The sequence below is a fragment of the Gymnogyps californianus genome, chromosome 4 (genome assembly GCF_018139145.2).
Source record: "Gymnogyps californianus isolate 813 chromosome 4, ASM1813914v2, whole genome shotgun sequence".
Lineage (NCBI taxonomy): Eukaryota > Metazoa > Chordata > Aves > Accipitriformes > Cathartidae > Gymnogyps > Gymnogyps californianus.
Genome location: NC_059474.1, coordinates 69,340,218 through 69,357,501, shown reverse-complemented (window position 1 = coordinate 69,357,501; position 17,284 = coordinate 69,340,218). Strand labels below are relative to the sequence as shown.

General features: G+C 36.8%; 1 protein-coding gene across 5 annotated transcripts in view; it reads right to left on the bottom strand.

Moving 5' to 3' along the window:
- Positions 1-17,284, bottom strand: part of ANAPC10 (anaphase promoting complex subunit 10) — a 39,027-nt gene that overhangs the window by 16,641 nt on the left and 5,102 nt on the right. For 4 of the 5 annotated variants that reach the window (XR_007766383.1, XM_050895947.1, XM_050895948.1 and 1 more), the window contains exons 2-4: positions 15,613-15,729; positions 13,473-13,563; positions 12,557-12,677 (exon numbers count right to left, since the gene is read on the bottom strand). Coding sequence is in view for 4 of the 5 variants with exons in the window: in XM_050895947.1 (XP_050751904.1) it covers positions 12,557-12,677; positions 13,473-13,563; positions 15,613-15,727 (327 nt within the window). In the remaining variant the exon portion in view is untranslated. Of the gene's footprint in view, positions 1-9,432; positions 9,561-12,556; positions 12,678-13,472; positions 13,564-15,612; positions 15,730-17,284 lie in introns of all 5 variants that reach the window. The other variant, XM_050895950.1, reaches the window with a different exon arrangement.

Below are 17,284 nucleotides of genomic sequence, written 5' to 3'. Positions count from 1 at the left end.
CACTACAAGATGCTGGCTGACTAGCTGGCTAGCAACCTCTCCAGAAAGAGAAAAGCACGAGTGAGTGAGCAACATCTTACTATCACCTTTGACACAAAAGAACTGTTTTAAATCTTTCAAGGAAGATGCTGGTGTTCAGTATTGGACTCCCATGATGTTTTTACATATGGGATCCAAAACCAGAGCAGATAACTGGATTTCTCAGGTCTGGGGAACTTCAACGATGGGAGAGAGCATGGTTGTAGAATGTGGTGGGCAGAAGAAAAAGAAGAGGAGATAGGTAAACAGCCCGCTATTTAACAATTTCCATGCGGTATGCAGGGCCCTTTACTACAGAAAAACATCATTTCCCTTTCAAATATAGGTCTGCTGATATCAGAAAGCACTTCTCCAAGACCTCCTCCCTAGCATGCTGCTCCCTAGAAATTAAGAGTCCCTTGTTCTAGACAGTTTCTTCAATGGTACCTACCTTCTCGCTCTGCTAAATAACTGGTAAAGTCAGGTGTCTGGATTCCTCCCAGAATACTCAGCATTCCCCCCTGCACTTCCCCAAAAGCCAATAAATGATACAGCAGGCAAACAAAGAAAGCAAAGATTTTCATCTTTCCTTAGCTCAAACCTTGAAGCCTTATGTGACCAGGAGCCTATTCAAACATCCAAGAAAAAAAACCTAACTGACAATCCACACAGCAATTTCCCCTTGGGGACACACACAATTAAAATTGTTACTAGAAGCTTCCCTTCAAATCTTCACAAGCAAGGAAAACTAAGAGAGATGCATGATGTTGTTACAGCAATTAAAACTGTATGGAAATTCAGAGTGCAGGCATTCCCCTTGTCAATGATCAAAAAAATCTAATTCTGTGCCCAAACAACCTGTTAACCTAATTTCTGCAATGGATTGTAGCACATTTGTTCACAAGAAGTTATAAATACAGTAATATAAACTCATAAGTAATTTGCTGTTTAACATAGAAGACCACACCTGGATGGAAAAGCATATGTTTTAATCTGAAAAAGAAATTAAGGTAACCTATACCTAAGAACTAGCCCATTACCACATTGATAACAGTAAAAAGGAAAGACGTACACTTTTGCAATTACTTCACTGAAGGAAAAAGACACACATGTATAGAGTTCTGTGGTCACATGACATGATCTTAACCACAGTTGAGGGGGGCAGGAACCAAAAAAACCCACAAGTGAAGTCAGTCTGTAATGTATTTTTTTTAGATAGATAACCAAAAGCATAATTTCTATACTGGCAAGCACACACTGACATCATTTGCCACCAGCAATTATACTAGTAGAAGGACTTTAGCAGTGTTTATTCAATCAGATAAATAGATAATTATCTTGAGTATCAAGGTAAACTATCACACTTTACCTAGCTTGAACCTTATAATCTGGCTTAGAATCATTTTCTTTTCTCTTAACTTTTATGAATCTAGCAAAAGACTAGAAACTGTAATCATCTGTCCCTGCATTAAACAGTCTGCCTACCAAGGTCTCCAACAATATGCCCAAGCGCAGAGAGATTAAGAACAAATGAGAAAATAGATGTTGCTACACGCTACAGTTTGCAAGTGAATAGCATTACACGTTTTGTAAACTACAGTTAAAATGAATTTTGATCAACTGAGGAGGGTGATCTGATCGAGCACCATAAAGACATTCTAGATGAGCCTGCACACTGAAACCCAGTATAAGCTGTAATGCTGGATGCACTTGTACTGTTTTAAAATGTCAACTAGACAACACATCTGCGTTAAAAGGGGGAGGGGGAAGGAAGGGAAGAGGTTAAAATATTAAAGTAGGGAAACTAAGTATTTGAGTCTCTTCTGTCATGCTATCATCTCCCCTTCCAACCACCCACCTTATTGCTCACTCCCATGTTCAGTCTTCAAGCAGAATGCTTAAAACGAAGGGAAGAGCATCGAGCTCTTTCTTGATATGGTTTTTATGTTGCCAAAACCAAATCTCTGCTTGCTTCTCTTACTTCTGAAGCATTAATGATTATCTGCAAGAAGTGTCTAGTGAGCCTACATTGGTAAACTGTAATCAGAAATCCCTACAAACTTTGAAAAATCATTGACCAACAAATACCCCAGTGCACTCTCCAAACACAGAACCTTTATTCCAACAGGAACTTTCAGTAAAAAATGATGTGTGAACAGCAGACACTGATGTTCACACAAGCATACTGCATACAACCCAGCAGGCGATTTTTCTGTTTTTTTTGGATTATGCCCTGGAGGTACTGGCACAATGGAATTTCAATACCATAATCGCTTATTTCTCTGTGTGCCAGCCTCTGAAATAACAGGTAAAAAGAAAAAAAAATACACATAAACCAAATATTCTCTTTTTTAAATTACAGGGATCACAAAATAAAATGTTTTTAATTCTCTAGTTCAAACGATGTAATTTATAACCATGACACAAATAGAGAAGAAGCACAAAAGAAGGGAAAATACAGAAATAACATAACGTTCCCAAGGTTCAGTTTACAAGGACCTCACACAAAGTTTTTTTTTTTTTTGCAACTCTTACTAGAAACAGTATTATTTGCTAAAAATGCAGTAGCTGCCAAAAGCTATGATCCATCTAAAGCAAACATGTTTAAGATGGAAATAGAGTGTTAATGCTGAAGAAAGACAGAATTGAGTATACAAGTTTTCTTTTAAAAGTATTGAAGCAACTGCAGTACAGTGTCAAGTTCGTTTTTCATCTTTCTGAGCAAAAATTGATTGCATTTGCAGATAAGCACCTAAATTAGAGAGAAGTACATTAAGACAATAACAGAAGTAATCAAATTTCAAACTTTCTAATTAAACCTCTTTTTCCTGCAGAAGGTTATTGGGAATTCAACACTAGCCTTGGTTCACATGATAGAACAATGGGAAAATTTTCCGAATGGTTGAACGCTAACCCTGACAAGTGTGGAGAGCCAACTACAATACATTATATGGTAGCATAACCTGCCACCCACGTTGCTGAGAGAACAGCTTTCAAACACATGCACCGAGCTGTAAAACCACAAAATCCCTTATTACACATTGTCCCTTACTTAAGGTGAAATACACTATCCCCCCCTTTTACAAATCTTGGTGCTTTTTTTAAACTTTCATCTCTGAAGTTTATTTAGCAGCTAACTAGACTGTTTTTCAGACTTTTTTGTCCAAATGCCATTTTTCCTGTTTTGTTTTCTAACCAAAATAAAATCATGTTTTTATAGTACACAGTGAAGCCTGTTATGTCTTTCACAGTTGCTTTTTTTTTTTGATACTACTTCCACCTGTGTGACATTATCCAACCTTTTAAAAGGAAATGTCTGATATATGACTAATTCATTTGTGAAGACTTATTTTCTAGAGTGAAATATTTTCCTTTTTTTAATAAGAAGATACATGACTCATCACTGGTAAAGTAAAAAATGGTTCCATCATGCTTTTGATTGGAAGACCAGATATTCTGTTATTTACCAGATATTCTGTTATTCTTTTCCATTGTTATGCAATTTGAATATATTCAAAAAGATAAACTGCCACAGTATGTGCGGCTATAGACACTGGCATTCATGTAAGCCAACCATTGCTGTAGAATGACAAACATACTCCACCCTCATTACAACATGCTGTGGTTACTAGCCAAACATCTTTGCCTTTCCTGAAAAGGGTACATTATAATAAAAGCAGACCAGCAAAACAAATAATACAAGGGGACCTGAGATATGGTAAAAGGAATAACAATTGTTAGAAAACATAACTCTGAATATGGAAAGTGAACTACTTAATGATTTTAGGAACGCATATAACTTCATGCACTGAAAAATGCTGGTATATAAAACTTTCTCAGTTAATGATTCCCCCCTCCTACCCCCCCACCACACATGTCTGCTGCTTGAATCATTGCATTCCAAGATAGTTAGAGGATATACACAGTTTCTTCAGGGGTTTTCAGTTGCAACTTTGCTGGCAATGGGAATTTTATTTGCAAGTGTTTCTATTCTACTGACAAGGTCAATTAGTCCAACGAACTATTGGTTATTCTGTCTGATAGCTCAGTGTATTTATTCAAGCAAGCACTTTTATAACCCACAACTGAATGCAGACAGTTACCCTTGTAAACACAACTGTCCACAGGGATTTTCACTGCATTTTGGGCATGTAAAAGAAAAACATGCTTTTCTTCCCTCAGCCTGATAGCACATAAGTTTAATTACAACTTGAATTTCAGGGAGCAAAGGGGGGGGGGCTACTGTTTTAAATATATATGATCTATTGTACCTAAATATACATATTTGGACCAATTCCTGGGAGCTAAAGAACACAGAGATTTGATTAATCTCTCTAGGAGCTCCAAAAATTTGGTAATGCTATCAAAGAGAGACAGATCAGCATCTCTGCTCTATCCAGGCATTAAAAAGAAAAAAGCCATGGTTAAAAAGAAACAAAGAGATGCTATATCTAGCACTAAGGGTTAAAGGCTACATAAAATGCTTTCACAAAAGCCAGAAGCACAGGGGTGGGGGAGGTGGAAATCAGCTGCAGAAGTTGGTAGTAAAAAAAGAGGACTATTCTACAGCTCTAGCTAGAATTTTTGTAGGTCAGCAGCATGGCCATGCCACTGACAAAATGTGTGAAGAGGAGAAATGACAGACCAGACCCTAGTCTCACAGAAATTTTATTAACACATACATGTACTCCTTTCACCCTTCATACAAAATCTTCTTGCAAAGAAGAGATTCTTCATTTTTACTAATTATGAATGGTAAAGGGGCTAGTCTATTTGTACACTGCTCTTCATTATTCAAGTCTTCCCTGAAGAAATCCTTCAGGGATATAAAGAAGGTAAGAAACTATCATGGAAAACCAACAATCTTTCATGGCTGTATTCTCTACCACTTTGGGTATTCTACAGATACTACAAAAATTGAAAAGCCTACTGAAACCATCTGGGAAGTCTGTAGTACAGGAGACAATCACAGAGGAAAATCAATAAGGAAATACAGATTCCATAAAGCAATAAACTTGGTGAACAACACAGAAGTATACACAGTATATTAAATCTCTAATAGCTATTTAATCAATATTAAAGCACCACTGAAAACAAATAGCTTTTCTGAAAAATGTTACCAAGAAAAGTTGAGTCAGTACAACAAATTGATGAACAAATGGGAACAATAGGTTTTAAGGACTGGAAGGGGGAGTGCTTTATTTTGGCTTAACTGAAGAAGGAACTTTATACATAAGTGTGTATGGTGCTTTACCTTGGTTTTGTGGGGTTTTTTTAGGTAGATGTAAATTAAACCAGTGCAAACCAGGCAATTCTAGACAGAACTAATTCATTTGAACAAAATGTCAAGCATTCACAATCTGGTACCAATGAATATCACAATTACAAGCTTCAGTCAGTCATGTATAAACTGGACGCAAACCAAAGTGGACTTTGACTTGGGATATTGGTTCAATAGCATAGATAATCTGCATAGACTACAAACAAATCACTTAACCTTCCTACAAGATGACTAACACTACTACCATTTTACAACAGTATTATCATCCCACATACTTCAAAAGAGTGTTGGAGAATATGCTCATCTAAATTTGCAGATGGTCTCCTATACTACTCTATACTTGCTATAAGGCCAAATTCTATCCCTACTTTTTTAAAAAATACTAATAGAAAAAGTTCAAGTATTTGGCGCTCTCCTTCTCACACACACAGCGCTATCTCCAACTCGCTCCTGTCCGCCAGAGAAAGGACTGGAATTTGTTTTTAGTACTGTAATTAGAATACGCTAGTGGAGGCTTGCATTAAAGCCTATGAAAAATTCCCCCATCATATTGGAGGACAGTTTCCCTGCATTGACAACGTACTTTTTTTTTTTTTAATCTGAAGTTTTAAGCCATCCATACCAGAAAGATTTTTCCAGAAGTAACATATATAACAAACAACCTTTTTAAGAAATCTCTTCAAATCCTCCTACTAGAACTTCATGCACAGAAGAGATGAAACCATGTAACCAAACACTTGCTACAAAACAGTTATTACACAGCATAACAGAAATGATTAGTGTCAAACTGATTAGTTAAGTTATCTTGCCTTTTCTCAGTGGCAATGGAGAGATAAGTTCTTTCACTTTTACATGAAAAATCATGTACATTTCCCAATTCCTTTTCCATGGTGGAACTTAGATCGAATAATCATGAAAAAGGTCATAATTCCAGGTGAGGCTTTCACATATATGTAAAATGTTGTGCTTCGATCAGTTCCTAGCCTCTATATACTTGAGTTCCCTCGAGGAAGGCTCTGTACTTCATCAAGTTCCTGCCTTCCATGGAGCTGTTGCCACTTTGTTTCACATGGCTTTTCCTCTGCTTCACACGGTAAAGTCAGACTGACAGTATTAAAAATACAGGGCCTCTTTAATGTACTCTTGCCTAATTGAGTCCCTCTGTGGCAAGAAAAGGTTCCTTCATAGATTTGTTTTTGAATGCTAGGATACAAAACAAGAAAAAATATCTTTCTACATGCAACAGATGCCACAGCATAAAAACAATGTTTAGTTTTCCTCTTTTTTTTCCTCTAGGATCCAACAGAAGAGATGTTTATTTCTCTTAAAATGCCGTTTCAGAGCAAGGTAAGATAAAAATGCTTAACAATTTTAAGTGTGGACCAAAATAATCTTCCATTCTTCAGAATTCTTCTAGCTCTAATGTGGATCTTGCTATTTGTACACACATTCCTCATACGCACAAAAGGCTATTTCAATAACTGCATTTCTCATGATTGCATAGTAAGCTCCGTTCCAATGTACTACCATTCCAGGGTATAAACAGTAGGAAAACTGCAATCCTGTTCATAATTTCCACAGTCTGAAGCATATATTCATTGATTTCCATAAGCGTAGGAATGATGAACAGGTCATATCATCTACAGTGATGATAACATTGGCAGGGAACAGTGATGTTATGTCATTAAATTAGCCTTTCTTTTGTAAAAAGGGGTTCATGTGAACATCCCAATTGGTGACTCACAAAATATCTTCTCTGCTGGAAGGTGGAAATATGGAGTACCGACCGCACCAAATGGAAATAACCCTGCTTCCTAAACTTGACTCCTACCCTTGACATCAATCACAAAGTTTAACAACTAACCAATACCAGTGGATCATTCTACTCCCCTGCTTTGCAGATTTCCAGTACTGGTAAATTTTAGATGCAAGGAACAGGTACTGTCTGCATCCTGATGAACTAAGTCCATATCCAACTAGCATAACAGCAAGATAACAATCAAAATGAACAAGCTGATGCGATGACCTCATCTGCAGAGTATCATAGAGACAGACAGAAAGACTACAGTTTGAAATTCTGTAAAACTAAAGCTTACTCAGGCTTTTCTTAGCATTAGTTTGCAGAAAGCAGACTGAATATTTTTAATTGACATTCTGAATCCAAGGAATAATTAGGGTCAGAAATGCATCTTTTCTTATATGGAAGAAAGAACACAGAGGAATGGTTTCTAACTAAAGTACTTGAAGCCCAGTCAGGCATCTAAATAAAGCAGTAACAACTCAGTACTCCATCTCCAAAGGAAAGCCGTTTAAAATGCACCTTAGATGTTTGATCAGAGGCTCAGAAGCAGCACATCTTCTTGATTCATTAGCTTGCAACAGTCCTATGACAAGTTAGCATCTCCTTGTTCCTCAGTATCTAAGTTCACTCCACATATAGAAAACAGGTTGATATTGCTAGCTGTTGAATTTCAGAAAGTGTCTAGAAAAGTCCAGCCTCTTCACTACAATCACTGGACACTGTAGGAGTAAAGAGATTACAATAGGGTCAGACTTCCTTAACTACCTCTCAGAAAAATTCCCCAGTTTGGGCATTCCTCTGGTTGATAATTCCCTGCTCTAGTGCAGAATCTCTCAAAACAGTGACGAAGCGGCCCTGTCCGTGGTGCTTGGTCACCATAGCACGCCACCAGGGAGACTGCTGGGCTTGCGACAGCTCTGGAGCGCCTGGTTACAAAACCCCAAGCAAGACCAAAAGGGCTAGAAAACAAACTGAAACCAAAATAGACAGCAATTCAACAAAAGACAAGAAAAAGCTGAAACAAAGGACTTGCACCGTTGCCAGCAAAGACGTATTAAGATAAGAGGGCTTTCACCTGAGTCTTCAAAGTCATCTTCAGAATTGAGTCTTGTTGAAAAGGTTAAGTAGGTTTTTGTTCCAGGAGGAAAGTGTACAGCCACCAAGTTAAAGCAAGCCTCTTCCAAAGCAATGTTTAATACTTAGTATCATTCTTTGATGCAAAGTCTGCTACATAGGACCTCCAGTGACAAAGTGTCTTTCTCCTACATAAGGGCTATCCATCGCTGCCCAGTGATAGAGCATTGCATACCTATGAAGGTTGTTAGCCAAGGGAGTTACCCTGTTCCAGCAGCATTGCTTCAGACTGAATGACTTCTGAAAGAAGCAAAGAGTAAACACCTTGCTTACCTAGGTTACACAAAGCCATCTGTTTGCACATCTGCCCTACTGCATAAAGGGAGCACATTCACAGCCAGAGGCTTCCTGTCCCTCCATTCAATGGGGTATTTCTGATCGTTTCCTTTTAGGCCTGAACATCAACACATCTTATCTGCCATGTGGATTATTACTATCCTTAAGCAATTTGAAAAGCAAAGTACACACAGCAATGCCATGCACCAGCAATAGTTTGGTCCTATCACAAAGGTTGCCGGTTTCTCTGAACTACACAAACAACTAAATGAAAAACATGTCTTACTCCAAATCAAAAATCATGGGAAAGTCCAAAAAGTGTGCTGGAAGAACTAACTCCTACTGGAATAGGAAGGAAATTATACCTGTCTAGTTACATCTTAGGTAGCTACAGCCAAGACATGTATACCACATTCTGTTGTTGAGTCCTCTACAGGGCACAGCAGAATAGAAGACTGTCTCTTTTCTGCCTCTCAAAGCAACTTTAATTTTGGGATTAAACACCAGTGGCTTCTCAGATGTGAACTAATGCAAGAAGTGAGTAACTATTTTCAGAAAGTCTGACCCACACCTTCCCAGAGTGTCTTTTATATTCAAAGATGCAGAACTGGCTAATACAAGAGTTTACAGGTATCTTGCTTTGCTGTGTAAAGTCCCTACATTATAGGTTGACAGTAGAAGCCATTGAAACTACTAGGTGCATATAACCTGAAATCCGACCTGCACTTACCACTACAACACTTAATCTTTTTATGGCAAGATGAACTGCTGATGACCTAAATGTCTTGGAGGTACAAAGGAAACAAGCAGGTGAGCATTATTTGAAGAGACCAGAGATCTCTTGCAGCCAATATTTCACTCACATCCTTTGCGGTGGGTTATTTTCATATCATGAGAAAGTGTAATAACTTAAATCACATACTGAAGAGTCTGGATGCTGTTCCAAAAATGCCTCTGTAGACTATCTTGTCCATCCAGACTGTTTGCACCATTATGTGGGAGAACTCTGAGGCTGGAAATGAGAACGTATTTGCTCTCCAAGCTTGACAGCTGTAATAAAAATGCACTTAAGTCAGAGGAGAAGGCTTACTGCACACAACTGTAGTTCCTCCAGCTGAGAAAGGGAATAATACTGCCAGATTATGACAGCTATTCTCACCCATAGGATGGGGTACAAATGCCTTGTTTCTCAGAGGGGAAAAAAAAACCCCAACTTTTATTCAGAAAATAATTTCATCTTAGGTTCCAAAAAGGACATGCCTACATACCAGACCACAAACTAAAGCTAATCGTATATTAGTGATAAAACCTAGCCTAACAGCACATTGCATTGTTTTGAAAATTAGACCATTAGGAAGAAAAGACATGGAGGCATCATAGGACTTTCATTAGACTCTATGAGCTGGGCAAGCATCCATGGAAAAATATAAAATGATTTAGCTGGATTTTCCACCCAGTTAATCAGTCCTGAAGCCAATGGAATCATTGTATAATTAAGCAGATTTCTCTGAAGAGCTTATAACAGTTCACACTGCTTTAATAACCTGCCTATGTGTCGGAGAAGCTGAAGAAAAGAGCAAGTTTCAGGACTGAAGGAAAATTTAAAAAACACATTCTGAGTATCAAGCAGTTTAGGAAATATGAAAATTGATAGCAATATTTAACACTACAGTGGTGACAAAGTCAGTCACAAGTATTTTACAGCATCAAAGTATTGTATCTCATTAGTAAGCAGCGTGACCATATTTTCATCTCAGTTTTGAAGTAAAAAAGCATATGAGCATGTGGTATGCATAAGAATTACTGCTCTCATGCAACATATTACAGTCATATTAATATACTGTAAGAGATACTAGTAACTTGTTTCATTTAGAAGTGCCTTTTTTAACTAAATACATTATGTATAGAATCCTGTGTTTAGCATGAAAAAAGATAAAGAAATATTGCCTGAGAAACTGCAGAAGACTAATATGCTTATTATACATTTTATTGTTTCTATAGATCTTTAATAATACATATACCCTCAAAAGTGGAAGTTTACCACTGTATAAGAAACTTAAGTTATTGCAGTTATATGTATAATGCTGTACTAAACATTATTATAAAAGGATAATAATTCAGTCATTGGAAGAGTAGACTACAAGCACAAAATCAAACTGATAATTAAGGACAACAATGACATCTAGTGGACACTTGGAAAACAGACCTGTAGCCTAACAAGGAAAAGATCCGGCTGCTGTTACTGTTATACATGTGCAACTCCCAAATTGCTATGATACAATTAAGAAGATTAAAAGACAGAATTTGCTGCTGCTGAAAGTCAAAGTAATGTGATGATTCATTTCTTTCAAAAGAATATTTAATTTAAAAAAAAAAAAAAAAAGAGTCAAGACCCTTCCATTTAAGATTTAGGATACAAGTATAGGTCAAAACTTGAGAAAACATCATCAATTATTGAACGGATATAGATAGATACATAGCACCAACATAATAGAGGCATACATGTTTACTACACTTTCTATTCCCACTGCATCTACAACCTTCTACTTGTAAATTGCTCTTGTTGGGACTTCAAACACTGAAAAACAAAGTGAAAACAATAAAAATCCCAAAAGTAAAAATTCAAACCACTATTTAGCACCTCCCTTTTCTCGTCATTCCAATCCTCCTGTTATTGTACATACCTGCCACATAAGGGAGGTAAGTTAAACCTTCCCAATATATCAGCCAGTAGCTGCTGAGCTCCAGAGAAGAGGAATCTGAAACACGAGGCTACCGTAACTGAAAATTAGCAAAGATACCTGCTCATGAGTAACCTGATTAGTTTACAAGGTGGACTTCTACAAAGATCATGGATTATTTTAAATCTGCTTTTACTATTTACTAAAAGGCTAGCAAAACTAAGCAGTTAAAGCAACTCAAACCTGATCTCCGTTGTTCCATCAAAGAAACTTTTTCTGGCCAGAAGTGTCGCCATGAAAAAATACTGGTTTTGACTATTACACTTTTGTAAATAAAAACATTAACAAAACACTACAAATCTATGTCCCATTTGAAGTCTTAAGCATCAAATGTCATGTCTACAGAAAAGGAAATTGGATTTTGCATCATATTGTTAAAAACAAAAATAATGCATCCCTTCCAAGATTTCTACATCTCAGTGACCGTCCAGTATAAAAAACAAAGCATTGCAAAAGATTAGAAACTATACTCAAAAGTAAAACATCATTTATGAACACATCTGATTGTAATTTACATTAGACTTCCAATTTAAATTGGTATCTTGCTTGCTTTGTATATGATTTTGGAAAAGTTAGTGTTGCAATTCTGCTAGCTCTCACCATCAGTAGTGGGTGGAGTCCGCTATTAGCAAATATGTAAAAGATTCTCACTTATATGAAGATCCTCTGACCAGTAGAATACAAAGAAACCTTTGCATAACTGATGATCAGGCCTTGTGTCCCAATTTCTTTTTGCCAGGGTCTCAAAGTGAGCTTTGAATCAGATGCTACTAGTTAGTAAGAGTACATGCAGCCTCCCAAAAATGAAATCCAGATTCCAAAGATATTTATGCACCGTACACAGCCATAACTAAAACCTGTAGTTTTAAATTCTGATTCCCAGTGAGACTCAATAGCTGAGCAACCCATTCATGAAAGCTTGAATTTATGCCTTTAAGTCTAAAAATGCAAGTATTTAAAAGCTAAGTCTCCCTTTTGATATATGCAATGCATAGGGTTTGCAGATATTTTGAGTGAGATCAAAGTTTAACCAATTCTGAACAGCCCCGTTCTGGAAAACCCCACTCTTTATTCCATTACAGGATCTATATATCAAGTCTGTTATAACCATGTTGGTAATGGAGCCTGATAAAAACAGAAACCAGCCTAGTAAATTTACAAGATAAAAACTAAAAAAATAAACCCAGCCATTTTCCCCCTCCAAGCACAATGCCATATTTTACCTCCAAAAACAACTCTACTACATCAGATGTCCTAATGAAAGAGAACTATTTTAAGACAGAAAGCAAAGCATCATTGACCTACCCGGATTTCCTGGAGATTATGAAAATTATTTCCTACTCTGACAGAGATTTTGCTCGGAGTGTAACTTTCATCAGATTTGTAGTCTGCATAAATACATAATGTCTTCACTGTTGTTTTTCTTCTGCAAGAAGCAACAAAAGCTATGTAAGCATCATAAAGAAAAATATTCAGGATGAATTTGTTGCTAGTTTGTAATAACTAAGGATTTACATGTTATAAAACTTAATACAAGTGTGTCTACTGATTTATAAGAACCTCGCTGTTAAAGCAACTAGGTGTTTTTCCACATTAAGTTACGCACACAGAGTTGATTTGTTGTCCTCTGTCTGCCTTCAGAAGTGTCAGTATACTCAGAAATAGAACAAAAGGCCAAGGTGCCAAATAAGCACTTGTATGTGATGAAGCAGATGTTTAGCTTATCAAATATGGGCTCTATTACTATACCAGAGTTCTCCAGAAAGCAAATAAAAAAAGGTGACAAACATCTAACCTCATCTTAAGAGTCTGGTTGAAGAAAAAGGACTCAAAGCATCCTACACAGAATAGAATAGGAAAAGGTTTCTCAAACAATCAGTTAAGTCATGCAGGACTACTTCAAAAACAGTCACCTACCCTTCAAATTGCACTCAAAGACAGAAGGCCAGGACAAAAATGTCACCTCAGGTAGGTAAATGTGTAACTGTTACAAATGACATACTATTAAACATTCCTCTTTTTTTTTTGCTTATTTAGGCATTTAGTAACCATAAGATTTGAAAATCTCATTTTTATAAATACTATCTAACTGGCTTCTTACCAGTTGGGTAACAGGATTAACCCAGGAGTCCTTGCACTTCCAAAATTCCTATCTTGGTGAACAGTAACCAATACAAAGTTATACAAAACACCCTAACCCATACAGAGTAATTTTTAATACCTAAATTGGATGTTCACCAAATGAGGCTGTGATCCATCTGACTGCCAGTAAGTTTCTAGATTATCATCTCGTAACTGATCCACTCCAAATCCTAAGAAAAAGAAAATGTGACAGTCTTGAATATCCCATTTCCATGATGCAGACATCACAGACATAACTCTTCCTCAGCTGTTACAAACTAAAGTATGTATCCTAAGTTGTAACATTGTTGTGGTTTAACCCCAGCCAGCAACTAAGCACCACGCAGCCGCTCACTCACTCCTCCCCCCTCTCAGTGGGATGGGGAGGAGAATCGGGGAAAAAAAAAAAGTAAAACTCGGTGGGTTGAGATAAGAACAGTTTAATAACTAAAGTAAAATACAATACTAACAATAATAATAATGAAATATAACGATAATTATAATGAAAAGGAATATAACAAAAAAAGGAAAAAAACACTCAAGAAAAAAAAAAAAAAACAAACCAAAAACCAAACAGTGATGCACAATGCAATTGCTCACCACCCACTGACCGATGCCCGAGCTGCGATCCACCCCTCCCAGCCAACTCGCCCCTGTTTATATATACTGGGCATGATGTTCCATGGTATGGAATACCCCTTTGGCTAGTTCAGGTCAGCTGCCCTGGCCATGCTCCCTCCCAGCTTCTTGCACACCTGCTTGCTGGCAGAGCATGGGAAACTGAAAAATCCTTAACTTAGGATAAGTGCTACTTAGCAACAACTAAAACATTAGTGTGTTATCAATATTATTCTCACACTAAATCCAAAACACAGCACTGTACCAGCTACTAAGAAGAAAATTAACTCTATCCTAGCCGAAACCAGGACAAACATATAAGGAAATATTTCCAGATATCCAAGTTGTGCCTATGCTTTTGTGACACAAAACTGAAACAGGGGAATCTGTCAATCAAAGCTCAGTACTTGAGTGTCTTTACATTCTTATGTCCTATTGAAGTCTGTGGGGTTTGAAACCATTCAACACATCCTGGAATTTCAAATGGTTAAGTAGTAATTCATACTAATTGAAGAACAATACTTAATGGTTGGGCTTTTCCACCTATTCTATCATCTAACTGCTGAACTAAAGGAAAATCACTAGCAGAGACCATTCATTTCTCAAAAATTTTAGCCAAATACAACATTTTGTTTTCAAGTACTCTCCTGAAATATTTTTACTTTTTCAAGTTAGTAGCTAGAACAAGCAATAGATGCCAAAAACAGTATTCCTGAAAGTTAATGCTGTCACATTTAAAGAAACAACTCCATATCTTTAGCCTTCCGTTCCCTCATTATCTGTCCTTTTACTAATCACAACCTTTTATTGATTGCCCACACTAGCTGCAGTTTTAACTCAGCAGCTGAAGTTTAATCTGCAATAAAAAATCATCTTCACTCTGTTTGAAGCGACTAAACCATATGATATTTTTCTCCAAGTAAGATACCAGGATATCAGACCAAAGACGTTCAGCCTGAGTACAATATTGTGACATAAAGGGATCATTGACTCTAGGCTGCAGCAAGATACAGATCAATTCCCAAGAGATATTTCTGAAATAGCAACTCAACTACCTCAAATTAAAATACAGATTTTCAGATATTTTGAGCAGGTATAAGCTATCATTAACTGCACCTCAGGACCATTTACGATAGTTTCATTTTACTTGCAGGATTTTAGGGAGCTACACTATAATGGCCGAGTCCACACAAAGTTTGGACAGAACATTTAGGTCATCCAGGTGCACAGTTTTTCTAAGTTAAAAATCAAAGATACCCAGGCAAAATGCCAAAGCACAGAAACAATTACACAGTGCTGGGCGCATTTCTGCTCACACAGTTTAGTTTGTTCACTGTGCAAGTAAAAAAAAAAAACAAGTTAGTATAAAATCAGTAAAAGATCTGCTTTCTTAATATGAGATATTACTTCATTGTAGGATTTTTAATATAGTTATAACTTTCATATTACATCAAATACAGACTAGGCCAAAATTATTTATAGTGGCTACCCATACATCTTACACTACTGCAGTTTTACTGCTACATTCTGTATGTGTGTCTTCTTATCAAAACATAAAACACTATATATTCTAAGAAGAAAAATGTACCTTCGGCTTTTTACATCATTTGTTGTGATTTTACCTGGCTTACAGGATGAGAGAGACCAAACTGCTTGTGAGCCTATTTCTCTAACAGTACCAGTCCTCTCTAACTGCTTTGGATCAGCACCAGGTGGTGTCTTGTTTGGGGTAGTCATTTCTAGTAAAAGAAAACAAGTGAGTTAGTTGATACATTTTTAGCTTGATGGGAAAATTAAAGGGTTGTGTTTGTTCATATAGACACTTTAATTCTTTAGTCTCACACTTATAGTCTACAGAATATGTGGTTCATACATACACACATATACCTATATGTATACATTTTTGCATGTCTGTAGAACCTTTTATTATTTATATATATTATTTTATTATATATATAAAATAGTAAAAAATAAAATATATCTTTAAATAAGAGGTTCCACATACATGTAAATTTTGTGTCCTTAAACATTCAATACACACTTGGAACATTCATAAGACATATTACTTGTATCATTCTAATTCACACACACAGAGATAGTCAGGGTTTCAGGATTTGTTTTGTTTGTTTTTAAGAAATTAAAACAGACCCTGTTGATTTAAAGGCTAGCAATACAACTTCATTTCCCCCCACATACACTTTAGAGTTTTCTTAATCTGCACATGCAGAAGCCTATCCAGAAGCCAGAGCAAGCCTGTCCTCCTGGAGATACTTCTCCTTAAAAACAGGAAATCAGAGTTTAAACAAATCATATAGTCTCTAATTTGGCAGGGATTGGTTATTGCCATATTTATCCATGGTTCATTTCCTTAACTTCACAACTTCATCTGGAATCCTTAACCTGTGACTTGCACTGCTCAAGTAATCGCATTCAGTCTCAACACCTACACTACTGCCATATATACTACAACATAATCATGTTGGGTTTCATATAGTATAGAGCACCTTACTACTTCCTAGAAAGTAGCCTAAAGACTTTTTAAAAAAAACAAAACAAAAAAACGGGGGGGGGGGGCTTCCAAAGAAACATAAGTTCCATGCAAGGAACTACATTAAAGCTTAAAATTAAATGTAAAGCACTCAAGAGTCACGGAATTAGAGTTGACTTCTAATCCTTTGCTTACATGCATGACATCATATTACACTCCGCTAATCTCAGAAAAAGTCTTCCAGTACCTTGCCTAGGCAGCAAATGAGGTACTGAACTAGGCTGGTATCCACAGGATCCAGACCTTACCCACTACAGAAGTGATACAAGGCAGAGACAAGATTTTCTATTTATGGATAACTCTGCAGCTTAAAACTCTGTCGGACACAGGAAATGTGAATTCTGTAGTGTACATCGCTGTCCACACCAAAAACTTTCTATTGGCCCTTGGCTAATTTTTTACTTTTTTTTTTTTTTTTATTTTGCAAACACAGACTTGAGACAGACTTCCGGGTTTTTTTGCTACTTTCTCATATACAAGACTTCAGTCCTGACTACCATAAAAAAAATCTGAAGAAATAATTACATGTGTAGTAAAATCTAAGTACTGACAACAGCAAGTGTCACAAAAGGCCACAAACAGAAAGCCTTGCTCAAACACCATCCTCTCAGAAGAGTGGGTTGAACACTACACAGCTAATCCTACAGATATCACATATACATTCATATAATTCAGATACACTAATCGTAATGCCATCCAATTAAAAAAACCCTCAGGCAACAAGATGTTTTAAAGTCCTTGCCCAT